Here is a 16270-nt window from a genome sequence, read left to right as displayed (position 1 = left end):
GTCCCATGCCAGGAAATTGGGACAGTTGGCATCCTGGAGTCAACTGAAATACTGGCCTCTTCCTTCCCCATGTCCAGTCGAACACCAAATCCTATCAACTCTGGCTCCCTGTAGGGTCTCCCTCCTCACCCCACTTCTCTCTCCCACTCCCACTTCTATGGCTATAGGTCCGGACCAAGCTGCTTTCGTTTCCCATGTGGGTGGTCATAGTAGTCTGCTACCCATCCGTGTCCAGTGTCTTCCTGTCATCTGCTGTCCCCACAGCAGCCAGAGGGACCTTTCTAAAGAGACTCCATCAGTCATGCATGTACCTGCTCACACACACTGCAGCTTAAGCCCTTTGGATGGGTCCACTTTACCCTCAGGGTAATATCTGAACACCTTAGCTTGACAAAGCACACGAGGCCTTTCACTCTCTGATCCCTGCTTAACTTTTTGCCTTCATCTCTCACTGCTTTCTTCCTCCTCAGTTTAGACTGAATTAGCCACATTTTTTCCCAAAAGGCTATCCTATCTCCTGTGAGCCTTTGCAGCTGCTGCTCTCACCATTCTGTTTCTTCTCCCCTCCCCCATGTAGCTTAGCGTCTTCCATTTCTGGGGGACACACTCCTCTAGGAGGCTTCTGGGGACCCCCCCCCACCTGTACCATCTTTAAGCATCTCCTCTTTGGGCTCCTGCATTATCCCCTCCTTATCTTGATCAATGCATGAATCCCACATATTCCAGTTGCCATAGGGCTTGTTGTGTCCCCAGTAGACTTTAAGGGCAAGGACCTTATTTGTCTTTGTGTCCTGGCTCAGTGCCTTGCACCTGCAGGTGTTCTGTGCCCATTTATTAATGAAAGCACCCAAGAGCTCCAGGCCTAAGGGGCACCTGGGTGGCTCAGTCGGGTAAGTGTCCGACTTCAGCTCAGGTCATGATCTTGTGGTTCATGAGTTCAAGCCCAGCATCAGACTCTCTGTTGTCAGTGCAGAGCTTCCTTCAGATCCCCTGTCCCCTTCTCTCTGCCCCTCCCCAAATCACATGCACACTCTCTCTCTCTCTCTCAAAAATGAATAAATATTTTTTAAAAAAGAGCTCCAGGTCTGAGAGATGGGATACTATGTTCCAGCCCTAGTTCTTCCTTCCCCAACTCTGTGGCCTTCAAGCTGCCATGTTCTTTCTCTGAGCTTCTGTTTTCTCACCTATAAACTGAGCATTTTGGTCTGCTACCTCAGGAACTTCAACCCTGACATATCACACATCATTTCTTACTGATCATTCTAAATAAGAAGGGATAAGCAAACAGTCTCAGAATCTAAGTTTGCAACTAGAGCCAGACCACTTACTGCAGTAAAATTCTAGTTGGATGATGTTTCTTCTCACATTTGGGGAAAAGATGCTATTGTGAAATATTATTTTTGGTTCCAACTGAAGATGAGGTCATTTAAATGCTGCCGAGACAGCTCCCTTTAATGTACCACCTCTGTTTTGTAAATAAATCCCCCCCCCTTTTTTTTTTTTGGCCTCTGTGAGGAGATGCATGTATGAGCTCACACAGTAATTGGCGTTTTTATAGGAAAGGGTAGCACTTCAACATTAATATAAATGTCCATAGCGTCCAGTTTTGCGTGGTTTGGCTTTTTCTCAACAGGCTGACAATCTCGTTGCCCTTTAAGCCAATGCAAAAGGAAGCAAAGGCTTGAGCCATCTGTCTAGACAGGATCTGTTTCAGAACTCAATCATCTCTACAACTGGATCGGGTGTTCACACGCTAAACATTGGCAAGCGTGCAGGTATCCCGTCTGGGTGAGCCTCTTAACATCAGTCTCAATAACTTCTGAAAAACCGTAGGATGAGTGTATAAACATCCCACATTTATTAATTCTATGGCATTTATACGGTATTGTTATGTGCTAGGCACCGTTTTGTTGCTGGAGAACCCACTGATAAATGAGAGACAAGGTTCCTGTGCCATGGCACTTAACACAAATAAGGGGCCACAGGGAATAAATAAGCAAATTGATGAATCAGAATGTTAGATGGTGACAACAAGTACTATAAATGAAATCGGTGAAGTGAAAGATGACTGGGCAGTGTCCTGGTGGGGTTAACTGAAATTGGTATCACTGAAGGCCTAATTAAACAGACAATGTTTGAGCCGAAGCCTGAATGTCAGGAAAGGACAGCCGTGCAACATCTAGAAGCAGAATATTTCCAGTGAGGAGGCAGCACATGTGGCTGCCCTAGGCAGGAGTGATTGGGTCTTCCAGGGATAGAGAGACAGTAAGTGCTGGGGAGAACACGGAGGTGGGGGAGGGGATATGATTTGGGATTGCAGGCAAGGCTAGAGATGGAGGTTTGTGTTCGCCATCTCAAAGATTTGGACTTCAGTCTGCGTCTACTAGGGAGCTGTTGGAAGGTTTAAGCTGAGTGCATCATGATGTATGTTGTATAATGGAGAATAGGGTATTGTAGGAGATGAGGAAAAAAAGGGAGACCATACTGGAGACTACTGTGATAATCCATATTAGAGATCCTGGTGGTCTTGACCAGAGTGGTGGCAGGAAGGAGCAGGAGTAGATAGACGTGGATGTGTTTTACAAGTAGAGCCTACAGATCTTGCTCATGGTTTGGGTATAGGAAATAGAAGGAGGAATCAAAGCTAGCGAGCTTTTAGTTTGCATATCCTCTTTAGCTGGCATAAATGATGGTGCTTTTCCCATGGAGGTGGGAAAGCCAGGAGGGAGAGGGAGGCAGAGTCCTGTTTTGACCATACTGAAGTGCGTATTACATACCCATGCAGAATTCTAAGGAGGCAGTTGGAAATCTACTTAATATTCTATTTAAGTTGGCCTGTTGATTTTTGGCGAGTGCCAGCTTTAGCCTCATAAACTTCAGACACTGATTTTATTTGTAACTGAACACTGCTCTCAGCTGTAGGCAACTAGATTTAATACTGACAGTTGTACAATTGAGACTGATAACATCTGCCACTTCCTGTTTGTGTCTTCCTTTGTGTATCTTTGAACTCCTCATTAGATGATCAAGAAAACTTGCACTAATTTCTTTGAATCCCCCCCATCCCCCCCTGCCCCCCTTATAGTTCTTACTTTCAGGTATGGAGAGAAAACTCATGGTATTAGATAAAAGTGAAAAAGAAGAAGATCTGTTTCTTGACTGTATCGTTGGGGGCTGTATTACAGATTGATCATTCCTACTTTCTGAAGCCATTTTTATTAGATATTTGCTTTATTTTGCTTTTAACTACTTGTGTGTATATTGGGCAGGGGAATGGAGTGGGCCTGTGAGTGCTCTTACTGAAATTTGTCTTTAGCTCTTTTGTCAAGAGTATACGTTAGGTCATTATTCTTTCTCCACAATCATAGGTTTGCATGTTTCTTGTCACAAGTCCTACTTCTTTTTTTTTTTTTTTTTTTTAATTTTGTAATGTTTATTTATTTGTGAGAGGTGTGGGGAGGCAGAGAGAGAAGGAGACACAGAATCACAAGCAGGCTCCAGGCTCTTAGCTGTCAGCAGTACAGAGTCGATGTGGGGCTCAAACTCAGGAACCATGAGATCATGAGCTGAGCCGAAGTCAGATGCTTAACTGACTGAGCCACCCAGGTACCCCTCAAGTCCTATTTGTAAAGGCATTTAAAAATTAGAAAGGACTGTGTATCTAGTATTGTCATACCGTCTGTGAACCATACTTAACATGTTCTGTTTAACAAAAGGATGGTAAGACAGATGTAACTGGTAATGGGATGGATAGGTTTTTATTAATTTGGGCTAAAGCCAAATGGGTTTGCTTATTTCTGGACTCTCCTAATAGTCCCTGTTGCTTTTGGGAAGGGATTTCACAGCTTTTCTGGACTGGGAGAGGGAAGAGCACTGTCCCATATCTTCAGGACCCTAGTAGCCATAGCATATCTTCCATGGAAAAAACAAGTCAAGCCACCATTCCGCTCTAGTTTCTCAGCTACTTTGTTAGGCCCAGGGAGTCAGCTATGGGACTGACCCAGGTGCTAGTTTGGGATGCCCAGCAAGCTGGGACAACAGCTAGTCAGCACGTCTCTGAATTTGTTCCCTTTGGGGCTATGCACTAGGCCACGGCCTCATGTACTCGAAGTGTCAAAAACTGCCATGTCATAAGTAGCACTGATTCTCAAGGATGGCATCTTGGACATAGTGGAGCTGTGAGAGACTTGGAAGGCCAAGGAGGTTGTTTCTGAATGGAGAAGAGAGAAAGGTGTTCCAGAGGTCAGAGGCAACACACCAAAAACCATGAAGTCCAAAGTGAAATGATTGGATGATATAGGGATTGTTGACAAGTTCATGAACTACTGTGGTAAGCCAGTGACTTCTGAAGTTACATTTGGCCAGACAGGCCTCGTTTGTCTGTGGTCAGCAGATGAAGGAGACCGTTGGCAAACACTGCATGTTGCTGAGCAATGGAGCCCCGCTGAGTAGTGCTATAGTAGAAAAAGTATAGGATCCAACAGGTCTCTGTCTGTTAATAATTTCCCCAGACGTTCCTTTTGCTGCACATCAGTGACCATTTAACATCTGGTTTTTTTACTACTGCATAAAGTTTCATTTTAGTTTCTGACTGTGTATTTCAGATTTTCTGAATGCTTTGCATTCTTTCTCTTTTGCAAGCAGCTTAAATGGGAAGGTTGCCTATTTCTAGGGGGAGGATGGGTTTGTTCATATTGGACTGTAATGGTTTCATTGGACCTTCATGATAAATGAGGAAAGGACATGGCGCTTTTTTTTAATATGTTGAGGAATGCATTGTGACCCATACCCACATACCTAGAGATAAGAGGAACTTATAGGAGTGAGCATAAAGTAAGACCCTCCCAAAGGAAATCACTTTGGAAGGTTTTTCTTTCATTTCTCTGAACAACCAAGTATCTGAGGTAACTCAAACATTTTGTATTGGGTATATGTTTGCATCCTTCGAATAAAATAGGGAGTCAAGAGGAGAATTAACCAAAGTAGAAAAGCTACCAGTAATCCAGAGGACTTACAGACATGGTTAGCTTTTTAAAAGGATAGATTTTTATTAGGGTGTTTTAATGTATTTAAAAAGTGTACAGACCCATGTCTAGAGAAGCCAATAATAAATTCATCAATTAATATCCTGTTTTGGTTTCTCTTGCCAAAGTTCTCATTTATATGTTCTAAGGAAGTTTGAGATTCAATTCAACATGATGTATTTTTTTTTTAATTGAAGTGTAGTGGACACACAATGTTACATTAGTTTCAGACGTACAACATAGTGATTGGCCAACTCCGCCATGCTGTGCCCACCACAAGTGTAGCTACCATCTGTCACTATGCAACACTGATGCAGTACCATTGGGCATATTATGGTATGATGGTTTTAACACATATGTGTGCGTACATAAGTAATATATGGTTAGCAGTCAGCATTTATTATGTCTCTACTAGGTGTCGGAAGCACTGCTCCTTCCATAAATATCTCACGTAATCCTAATGACAAACTTGAAAGTATTCATAATTATCCCCACTTTAGAGGCAAGGAAACAGAGGGTTTTAGGCATAGGTGGCTTTCATAATTACTAAGTGGCAGAGCTGGGCTCAAATGAGTTGAAGTCTCCAAGACCTATCCTTGTCTTCCTTTCATCTTCCTTTATTTATTAGTAGCTGTGTGTAAATAAATGGAACCCAGACACAGCCAGTGTTTACACACACAGTGGTATCTGGGTTTCAGGCAGAAGAAGCTTTACTTAACATAACCTTGATCAGGAAATTCGATAGTCACTCTTATTGTCCAATATTATAGCCACTAGCCACAGGTAACTATGTAATTTAATGTAAACTAAATGAAATGAAAAATGTAACATCCCAGTTGCCACTAGTCAAGCCCTTGATGGCCACCTGTGGCTAGTGGCTCCATGTTGGATCGTACAAATATAGAACATTTCCATCATCATAGAATGTTCTCTTGGGCAGGACTGGCAGCTAGAGACTATGACTTAGCACATGGAACTTTTCCTTCTGTGGTCATCTTCAGTACCTGTTGACAATTGAAGAATATTTGGCCTGACCTAACAGCTCCACTCTCCTGTGTCAATGCCACGTGTCTGTCCGTATACTTCACAGTATGCTCACTTTTTCTTCCAAGGAGGAAGTTGGCCGGATATGGAAGATGGAGCTGCTTAAGGAATCGGATGGGCTGGGAATTCAGGTTAGTGGAGGCCGAGGATCAAAGCGCTCACCTCACGCTATCGTTGTCACTCAAGTGAAGGAAGGAGGTGCCGCTCACAGGTGACTAGATAACTCTTCCCCTTTCTCTGACTCCTCATCCTCTCCCTTCCCTTCCTCCGGGGGCTAGGACTCTTCTATTTGGCCAAAGCCCTGGTAATTACAGTTTATCCTTCGGGAGCATGGAAGAAAATCAGGCAGGAGCAGTTCCAATTAAACACACCCCTGGGCACAGGAAGTGGCTAGTTGCTGGAGATACTGTAGGCTCCTCCAGATCATAGAGAGATTGCATTTCTTTCCAGTCTGTTTTGAGTTTCAAGTGATTGTTACTTACACTAACTTTTGGGATACTGGTAATATGTGGTTACCTATTGAGACTATGCCATGCAACAGAAAACCACTTTCCTGAATCTTAACCCCTATAAGATGGTGGCTAATGACTTGGGAAAGTCATTGATTTTAAATGTGACCACAGTTCGTGTGATCTGTCAGGGCTCTCAGGATTCTACACACACATGGATACGTGTGTCATGCAGATGTGGAGTGGTAAACAGTAAAGGTGAATTTTTCTCCTTGTGACCTTGAATAATTCATACTTCAAACCTTCTTTTTAAGTCTGAACTGTTGTTTTAAGTAGGAAGAAGGACTCTTCTGCTTAGGCAGAGCATGCCCAAAGAAGGAGTCCGTTTGGAGTTACAAGGATGTAGCTATCCCAAAATATAAAGCATGCTTTTGCCTTGCTAGCTGATTGCTTCCGCATACACAGGGTATCTACTACTTGCAAGGCACGTTGGGGTGTGTACATGCGTTGCATGCCCACATGTATACAGCAGGTGTGTAGAGGTAGAGTTTCACTGATGAGGGAGGTAAATCTAGTTGAGAATTTGGTGTTCCATTCAGGTATCCTGGTTATAAAGGGGATAAGACAAATCTGAGTAGTGTTGGCCTGTCCCAGACCAAGAGAGGACTGAAAAATTTATCTCATGAAGTGGCGTTGAAGGAGCTGGAGGTAAAAAATGGAAAACTGAGGAGAGGACCAGGGTATAAATTAGCGAAGTGTGTCATGTCCCTGTTCTAGTCTTGTAACTAGAGATTAAGTTGCCAATAACTAGAGATAAGGTTAACTGCACTGGTCAGTTGTCTGGGCAGCAGTCATTAGGGAAGGATTAAGACTCTAGTTTTTATCCAGAAGAGCATCACTAAATTTTCCAAATGAGGTGTATACCTTGAGGAATTCCCATCAGAGAGCCATTTTCCCATTAATGCTACTAGGCCTTGGATTCTAGCATGTCTTTGGAAGGTTGGCAGTTAGAAAATTCCTGTGCCCAGAGATAAACTTAAGAAGAGCTGTTCTTGTCTGTTTTCTATGTGAGCTGTTTTTAGTAGGTGTCACCATTAGACACCCATTTTCTTTTCACCCTGAACCCTGAGTTTTATGTGTGTCTTTCTCTCTCTCTCTTTCTGGAGTATATAATTCACATGTGTGGCATTCTAGGTAATAACAGGAGATGAGGGAGATGGAATTGAAGAGGGAAATAAGAAAAGGGATGTGGGTAGGAATGGTCTTGCATAAATTCAACGACAGTGGTCAGAACTTTGTGTTCGTTTTTACTCTTGATCCCTGTTCACCTGGGCCCACACACCTCCTTGAGCTTCCAGTTTGTTCTCTGTGGGTTTCCTATTCCCCTTCTCTTTCCATTCCAAGCAGCTAGAAGGGTTCTTAGCATTTCTCTGCTTTAGGGATTTTTGAAGGACAGAAAGCAGAGGCTGTCAGAAGTCTCTGGTGCCTCCTGTGTTCTGTTAAAGGATAAATTCATAGAAAAGACTATGATGCATGCCCTAGAGGATTAAGAGAAAGAAACTGGTGAGGGAGAGTAGGATGAGAGAAGCTGGTTTATTCACTGAAGGAGAGTGGAAATGTTGGAGAGAAAGTTGGTGAATCTGGGAATATGGGGGGCATGCACATGTCCAACAGCAGCACCCTGGGCATTGATGTAAAGCCTTCAGAAGGGATGGTGGGGTCCTAGGCTTAGGGTCCATCTGCATCACCAGATTTCCTATCCCATATTTAGCAATGGAGATGAAAAACCTCCTTTGGGATCATGGGAGGCCAGACCATTGGAGGTTGAAGTGGAACCCACAAGACTGCCGACCCACCGTGACTGAAAGGGCCTGTGCAATGCTCTGACACAGGGTGCCATGGCAGACCCTTGACCCACCCTTGAGCCTCTTGCCAGCCCAATGGGAAGGAAGCTGTTAGTTAGCTATAATTTACTTTAGAAGGAATAAAGAAACATTTGTAGACCAGGTCTGATAGCTGCAATAGCAGTAAATTGGTCATTCTGTTTGTTTGCTTTTGTATTCATCCTTCTGCTGGTGAAGCTTGGCTGTAGGATGGAAAGAAACCTCATCCTCAAGGTCCTATAACTGTGTGTTTTGGGGACGAGGGCATGTCACCTGGAAAGAGAGAGGGCAGCAGTTTAGACAAGGCTTTTGGTCAAGCTTAAGATACCTTTGTTTGGGGGTGCTTAGCTCAGTGACTCAGCTGAGAACTCGGTTGTGAGGGCAGGATGGCAGATAGGATTGAGGTAAGAATGACTTAACTGTCCAAAAACCATGGGGTCTTCGTTCCTCTATCATTGTCTCCCCCTGGATGGGAGGCATTTCATTAAAGTTGATGCAAGATATGGTAGTGACTTAAGAACTTGCCTACTACCAGGCAACCACTTGAAATCATGGAGCTTCCCTAAGTGGGCATCAGGGGACCCAGCCAGACCAAAGGATAAATCCCATCCCAAACTATTGCTGGCCATCTCTCCTTTATCCTCAGCCTGATTTTAACTGTGCCCTCTCACGACCCTCCCCAGCTCCAGGAAAATGTCCCTTCTCAAGCCCAGAATATCTTCACAAGGGATTTTTTTCCCATCTCCATTTCCTCAGGGATGGCAGACTGTCCTTAGGAGACGAGCTGCTGGTAATCAATGGTCACTTATTGGTGGGTCTCTCCCATGAGGAAGCGGTGGCCATTCTTCGCTCAGCCACTGGAATGGTTCAGCTGGTGGTAGCCAGCAAGGTAGGTAGTTTGGTTATTTTTTATATCTATTTTTAATGATGGTGGTGAATTCGGATTTGAGCCCTCCCCATCCCGCACACAAACACTGACACACATGCTCGCACTTGGGCCATTTAAACAGCTCACACTCGCACATACACATACTTGGGCCATTTAAACAGCTGTGATTCTATAGTGTAAGCCCATGAGGACGGCCTTTAGCTGAAATAGTAGATGGAAGAGCAGTGCTCAGACTGAGGAAAAGGGAAGGATGGTAGGGTGGACAGAAATTCAAGGTGGAGAGAGCAGCCTCTCTCCCAAGGAGACACTCAAGAAGAGACACGGAAGCCCGCCGGATGGCAGGGATGCCAGAGGCATGGAGCTGTGCATTTTCCAGGTCCCGAAGGAAGAAAGGTTTAGGACTAGTCACAGGCAGGCCACAGGCCCTGGTTCTGACTCATGGCCTCACGGAGTGTTGGTGCTGCAGGAAGCCCTGTGAATCCTGTTTGTCTGGTCACCGTCCTCCGCTCCGTCCTCAGTTTCCCCAAGGAGCCAGTGAGGACTAACTCCCATAGCTGGTTCCCATCTCACAGAGGCCTAGATGCTATCTGCTATCTTCTTAATGCACAGCCGGTGTCTGTCCCCTTCCTCTGGCTGCCACCTCCTTTTCATAAGGGGCTCAAGCTGGTGTTTCTTGTATCCCCAGCCCCAGAGTGTGTTAAAATAGCACTGAGGTCCTGGGCCCCAGCATCTGCTTGTCCCCTGGTGTCTTAGCGCCCTGGATGAAGGCTGCAGGCCTCCACAGCTGTGTGACCAAAAGGAGGAGGACCAGAACCCTCTTGCTTCTGCCCCGTGGTTCCGTCTGCTGTTGATAAGACAGGAAAGTGTCCCCAGGACTCAGGAGCTAGTGCAGTGGAACCTGGGCTTCATTCTAGTTCCTGTAAGCAGTGGTGGGAAACCACCCCGGTGCTCCACCCTTCACGGCAATACGCTCTTGCCAGCGTGGCTCATTCTTTCCTCGTTATCCCTGCTATTTTTTTGAACCTCGCATCCACAGGCTCTTCTGTATTTTCTCTCTTAGATTACAAGGTCTAGTGCCTATTTTTGGAGTATTTAATAATTACAATATTTTAAACTATCTGAAAAATCTGTTTTCCTCTTTTCACACCTTTCACCCCAATCCCTTAACCCAGATTCTCAGGCTACCAACGAGAACACAGAGCCTTGACGCAGACTTGGGAGGAAGGGTTGGCTTTGAGGCCCCGGAGGCAGGAGTTGAGACAGCCTCCATTCACAGGTGCCCTCCTTCCCTTCCCAGAGATACCGCCGGGAGCCCTGCTGTCTCCTCACAGTCTATGGCTCAAGAACACAGGGGCTCTGGCACATGCATTATACCATGGCCACCGAACCTTTACTTCTACACTGACTTCTTTCTCCTGCTAGTTCAGAAAATGGAGAAGGGGGAATCTCTTCTATGTCAAGCTATCATCCACAAACACACAGAGCAAAGAAAACATAAAATAAAAATGAAAAAGGTCCACTTGTGGATAAGCATAATTAAGGAGCGTACAGGAGGGTGTTGAAGGCTGGTCTCCTGGATGATGCCTGATCTGTGGTCATGTTCACCGACTCAAAGAAAGGGCACTAATATGTATCAGGGACACACTGGATGCTAGGTGCTTTTTACCTATGATCTCATTTAATTCTTGAAATCCCATGAGAGAGCTATTTGTTCTTTTTTTCCAAAAGATGAGGTAAAAATCTGAGGGGTTAATTAATTGACCCAGAGGTCACACAAGCAGTGGGTGGCAATAGCATGTTCCGTTGCGGGTCCATAAGACTTCAAAGTTAACTTCTTTCCATATACCAAGCTGTCTCTTAGTCAAATAAGATAGAAAGGACACAGAGCCAATGGTATTAGAGAGAGGTAATGTGTTCCTGCCAGAGGCTTTGACTTTTTTTTTTTTTTAAGTTTATTTGTTTATTTTGAGAGAGAGAGAGAGAGAGAGAGAGAGCAGGGAAGGAGCAGAGAGAGGGTGTCAGCACAGAGCCTGATGCAGGGGTTGAACTCACCAGCCATGAGATCGTGACCCTAGCCGAAACCAAGAGTCTGATGCCTAACCAGCTGAGCCACCCAGGCACCCCAAGGCTTTGACTTTTAAGGACACTCACTGGGTCTTTGTAAGGCTGAGCAGCAGTCTGGAGCCAGGAATGGGTGTTCCCATTGTCAATCTATTGCTGTTGGCCATCTGTACTGAATAATGGGCCTAAAAATGACCCAGACCACAGAGGAGTGACACCTTTCACCTCTTCCCATTGACTCTGTTTCCATCCAGGCAATACGTTGCCATAGCAGCTGCCTGCTCTTTGTTCCTGAGCTTAATCGGCGCCATCCGAGATGCTCAAAAGTCTGCCTTTCCATACCTCCTGGCATCCATTCCTCATCTTTATCCAACAAGAGCGAGTAATCCAGTCTTTATTTTCTCTTTATGTTTGAAGAGAGGGAGGGGAAAAAAAGAGATTTTTATTTGCTGAATAGAAAGAATAGTAAGAATATAAATTATTATTGTAGAACACAGTCCCTTTCCCCCCAAACTTTAGGGTGTTGTTTTGAAGATATAACAGTTACTTTCTTCGGGACAGGATGTCTTGTGTTTCCCCACAAATACGTTGTTTGCTTATACATGGGAGCTTAGAAAGTTTTTGTTGAACGAATGAAATCAGAATATCCAAGTTTGCTTTCATATTCCTGGAAGTACATGCGTAGCAATATGATTTCTCTCTTTTTATCACTTTGTTTTTATTAACAAGTAATACGTATTTATTATATCTAATGTAGAAAACCTAGAAGAAAAGGAAGATAAAATTTTCATAATGCTACCAGTAATTCTTTCCATTAACTTATTTGTCTGTCCTTCCAGACGTGTTTTTTTAATGGAGTCAAACACAAGAGATGGATTGCCCCTGGAGGCAGACCTGCATAGACTTCAGAGGCACAGCCTTTAAAAAAGCTGTATATTTTGGGGCACCTGGGTGGTTCAGTCAGTTGAGTATTGAACTCTTGATTTCGGCTCGGGTCATGATTGGATTGAGCCCCACATCAGGCTCCGTGTTGAGCATGGTGCCTGCTGAAGATTCTGTCTCCCTCTCTCTTTCTCCCTCTGTCTCTCTCTCTCTCTCTCTCTCTCAAATAAAAAAATAAAATAAAATTTAAAAATAAAAATAAATAAAAACTATATATCTTGAGCACATTACTACATTTTTTTTTTAATTTTTTTTTTAACATTTATTTATTTTTGAGACAAAGAGAGACAGAGCATGAACGGGGGAGGGGCAGACAGAGAGGGAGACACAGAATCGGAAGCAGGCTCCAGGCTCCGAGCCATCAGCCCAGAGCCTGACGCGGGGCTCGAACTCACGGACCGCGAGATCGTGACCTGAGCTGAAGTCGGACGCTTAACCGACTGAGCCACCCAGGCGCCCCATTACTACATTTTTTTAAACCTCGGGGTTCTCACCTGGATAATAAGAATCCATAACTGCTTTGTGGAATATCAGGAAGATTGAATGAAATATAAAGAGCCCAAACAATGCAGCTGGTTGCAACAAGCATGTGGTGAAAGGTTTGCCTTTATGGTTATCACGTGTTAACACATCCAGCTTATTGTTACATCCATTATTAATATGCCAATATTGCTTTTCCATCTGCCTTTTTCACTAAGTTGCATACCGTAAGAGTCTTTCCACCTCAGAATGTACGTTGCTGTAGCACCATTTTTAATGACCATGGAGTATTCTGTCCTGTTGTGCAACTTACTCACCAGTTGGGACCTTCATCTTTTTTTAAAAACTCTTTTCTGTTAATGGTCTAGCAGAGTTGACATCACAGAAGAGAGCTGAACTCCCTTTTTGCTTCATAGCTTTTGCTCCTTCCCTCAGATAAGGTCTAACTGTGTAGTATTCACAATTACTGACCTGACAGGAATGAGCTTCAGGTACCTCCAAAGTTGGACCTGCATCAAACTAGTAACAAGTGTCACTGTCACCAGTATACCTACTCACTAATAGTCTGTAACACCTGTTGTTTAAGATGGGTGTCTTGTGTTATTGTTCTCTTTTCTGTCAAGCCCCGAGGAATATGATGATCAAAACTTTCTACATGCTTCCTTCCTGTAGAAACAGCTGTGGGAGAAGGAGGGGAGGACGCATTTCTCTCTTTTATGGCCTCAGATCAGCCACCCCTACTCCCTGGCCTCCTATGCTGTGGTGTTTCCCCAAGAGTTCTCGGCGGCTGTGTGCACCTCACTTGCGTGTGAGATTGTCAAGTGGCCTCTGTGACCTTGCCTGCATCCCACTCACCCCTGTGGCCTTGTCTGTGTGTAGGAAGGAAGGGCTATGATGAAGCCTTCTTTATACTCTAATCTAAATGGAGTCTGGGGGCGCCTGGGTGGCTCAGTCGGTCAAACAGCCGACTTCGGCTCAGGTCATGATCTCGCGGTCCGTGAGTTCGAGCCCTGCGTCAGGCTCTGTGCTGACAGCTCAGAGCCTGGAGCCTGTTTCAGACTCTGTGTCTCCCTCTCTCTGACCCTCCCCCGTTCATGCTCTGTCTCTCTCTGTCTCAAAAATAAATAAACGTTAAAAAAAATAAAATAAATGGAGTCTGATTCCATGTATTTTTTTTGACCTCTAAAAAGTGTTGAAGGGCTTCTTTCTTTGAAGAGACGTTATCAGTCTCCACTTTGGGGTTATGATTCAATCAACAGTCTGATCTCTTTTCAGTGAATGAAATCTCGTATGCTAGTGAGATGAGCAGTGAGGGGGAGGAGCACATGGATATTAGAGCTGTGTGCTGGGCCTGGGGACACAGCAAAGAGTAGAAATGGCATTCAGTTTGGGGAACGCTCCGATGAGCAGGAGAGATAGACATACTTAGACATACATGCAGGGCGATGAAAGAAACAGTAAAGGACATTTGGGAAGAAGGGAAAGACATGCAGAATGGCTTCTGAGCTCATCCAGGAAGGCTTGCAGGGGAGGGTGCTAAAGCTGATCTGCAAAACTGAGCTCCCTGGGCAGAGGGAGCTGCTGGTGGAAAAGGGCGTAGAGCAGGAGAGAGCCTGGCATGTCAGAAGGTCAGTACGGCTGGCACGGAAGGTATGGGTTGGAGGGGACAATGGAGGGAGGTGTATTTGGAATGCTGGTCAGAAGCGACTGCTCTAAGATCCTGACCTGCCAATGAGGGGGCTTAAAGTGTAAAGTAAGGCAGGGTATCAAAGAACCTAAAGGACAGAGAATTTGGATTGCCTGTAGAAACATCTGTCTATGAAACAGGTTTTTCAGGGAAAAAAAAAATTGGTTGGGATTTAAATTGGGTCTTCACCCCTGACGTGTGGTAACCCTGCCAACCTGAAGTGTGGGACATACGTTCCATACGGTCTTTGGGTTCAGAGCTCGTGGCCACGCTCACAGCTGCCTCTTCTAGGTTTTCCTTGACCTTGATCCAGAACTGCTTGGTGCCATGGGGTAATTCATAGCCCTTTAATTGTGTCCCCCTAGGAAAGCTCCACAGAGGACCTCCTGAGGTTGACATCTAAGAGTTTGCCTGATCTGACCAGTTCAGTAGAGGACGTGTCCTCTTGGACCGACAACGAGGACCAGGAGCCAGACGGGGAAGAGGACGAAGGACCTGGCTCGTCTTCCGTCCAGGGAGCAGTAAGTGTGCCTTTGGTTTCCCCAGCTGCTGTGCTGGAAAACGATGTGTCCCTGAAGATGTTGAAGGCAGGATCAAAGATAATAGCTTAAGATAGTAGGGTAGAGACCCGGACGGGAGAGGACCACAGGGTGTTCTTTTTATTTTTTTTGTCACGGTCTTCGAGACAAATCCATGAGAGTAATGATTTTCATTTAAGAAAAAACATGGAGGGGTGCGTGGGTGACTCGGTTGGTTGGATGTCTGACTCCTGACCAGCTTGGGTAATGATCTCATCGTTGTGAAATTGAGCCTGTGTCAGGCTCTGTGCTCAGCACAGAGCCTGCTTTGGAGTCTCTCTTGTGCGCGTTCTCTCTGTTCCTCCCTCGCCCACGCACACACACATATGCTCTCTCTCAAAATAAATATTAATAAAAAAAAAAATTGAAACTGGAAATGGGATGAGAGAGTAACTGTGTATTAAGTTCAGTGTGTATATCAATTTCTAGCATGCTTACTAATTAATATATGAGAATTTTATTGCTACTTCTTGGTGTAGGTTTGAAAAGTAATGTTTGTGAATTTAAGCCACCCAGGAGAGGGGCTTCTGGGTGGCTTAGTCAGTTAAGCGTCCCACTCTTGGTTTCAACTCCAGTCATGATCTCACAGTTTGTGAGTTTGAGCCCCACATTAGGCTCCACAATGACAGCACAAGGCCTTCTTGGGATTCTCTCTCTCTCTCTCTCTCTCTCTCTCTCTCTCTGTCTCTCTCTCTCTCTCTCCTGTCTCTCCCTCTCTCCTCTCTCTCTTCCCTCTCTCTTCCCTCTCTCTTCCCTCTCTCTTCCCTCTCTCTTCCCTCTCTCTCTGCCCCTCCCCCACTTGCATGCGCTCTCTCAAACTAAATCAAATAAATAAATAAACAAGCAAACAAACAGGCTTAGATGGAGAGATTCTGGTTGAGAAGTGGAATGTTACAATAACACAAAACCCATTCGGGCAAAGTTGTGCAGATATGTCTTAGAATTTTGGGGCACCTGGGTGCCTCAGTCAGTTAAGCGTCCGACTTCAGCTCAGGTCATGATCTCACAGTTCGTGAGTTCCAGCCCCGCGTCGGGCTCTGTGCTGACAGCTCAGAGCCTGGAGCCCGTTTCGGATACTGTGTCTCCCTCTCTCTCTGCCTGCCCCCCACTCATGCTTGGTCGCTCTCTCTCTCACTCTCTCTTTCTCTCTCTCTCTCTCTCTTTCTCTCTCTCTCTCTCTCTTTCTCTCTCTCTCTCTCTCTCTCTCTCTCTCTCAAAAATAAATAAACTTTA

General features: G+C 45.0%; 1 protein-coding gene across 3 annotated transcripts in view; it reads left to right on the top strand.

The window, feature by feature from the left end:
- Nucleotides 1-16270, top strand: part of PDZD2 (PDZ domain containing 2) — a 139316-nt gene that overhangs the window by 42057 nt on the left and 80989 nt on the right. Inside the window, exons 3-5 of one of the 3 annotated variants that reach the window (XM_042952588.1) lie at nucleotides 6137-6279; nucleotides 9157-9289; nucleotides 14825-14980. In XM_042952588.1, the coding sequence (XP_042808522.1) occupies nucleotides 6137-6279; nucleotides 9157-9289; nucleotides 14825-14980 (432 nt within the window). Of the gene's footprint in view, nucleotides 1-6136; nucleotides 6280-9156; nucleotides 9290-14824; nucleotides 14981-16270 lie in introns of those variants that run through there. The other 2 variants (XM_042952602.1, XM_042952595.1) reach the window with 2 other exon arrangements.

The sequence above is a fragment of the Panthera leo genome, chromosome A1, assembly GCF_018350215.1.
Source record: "Panthera leo isolate Ple1 chromosome A1, P.leo_Ple1_pat1.1, whole genome shotgun sequence".
Lineage (NCBI taxonomy): Eukaryota > Metazoa > Chordata > Mammalia > Carnivora > Felidae > Panthera > Panthera leo.
This window is presented reverse-complemented; position numbering and strand designations above follow the sequence as displayed.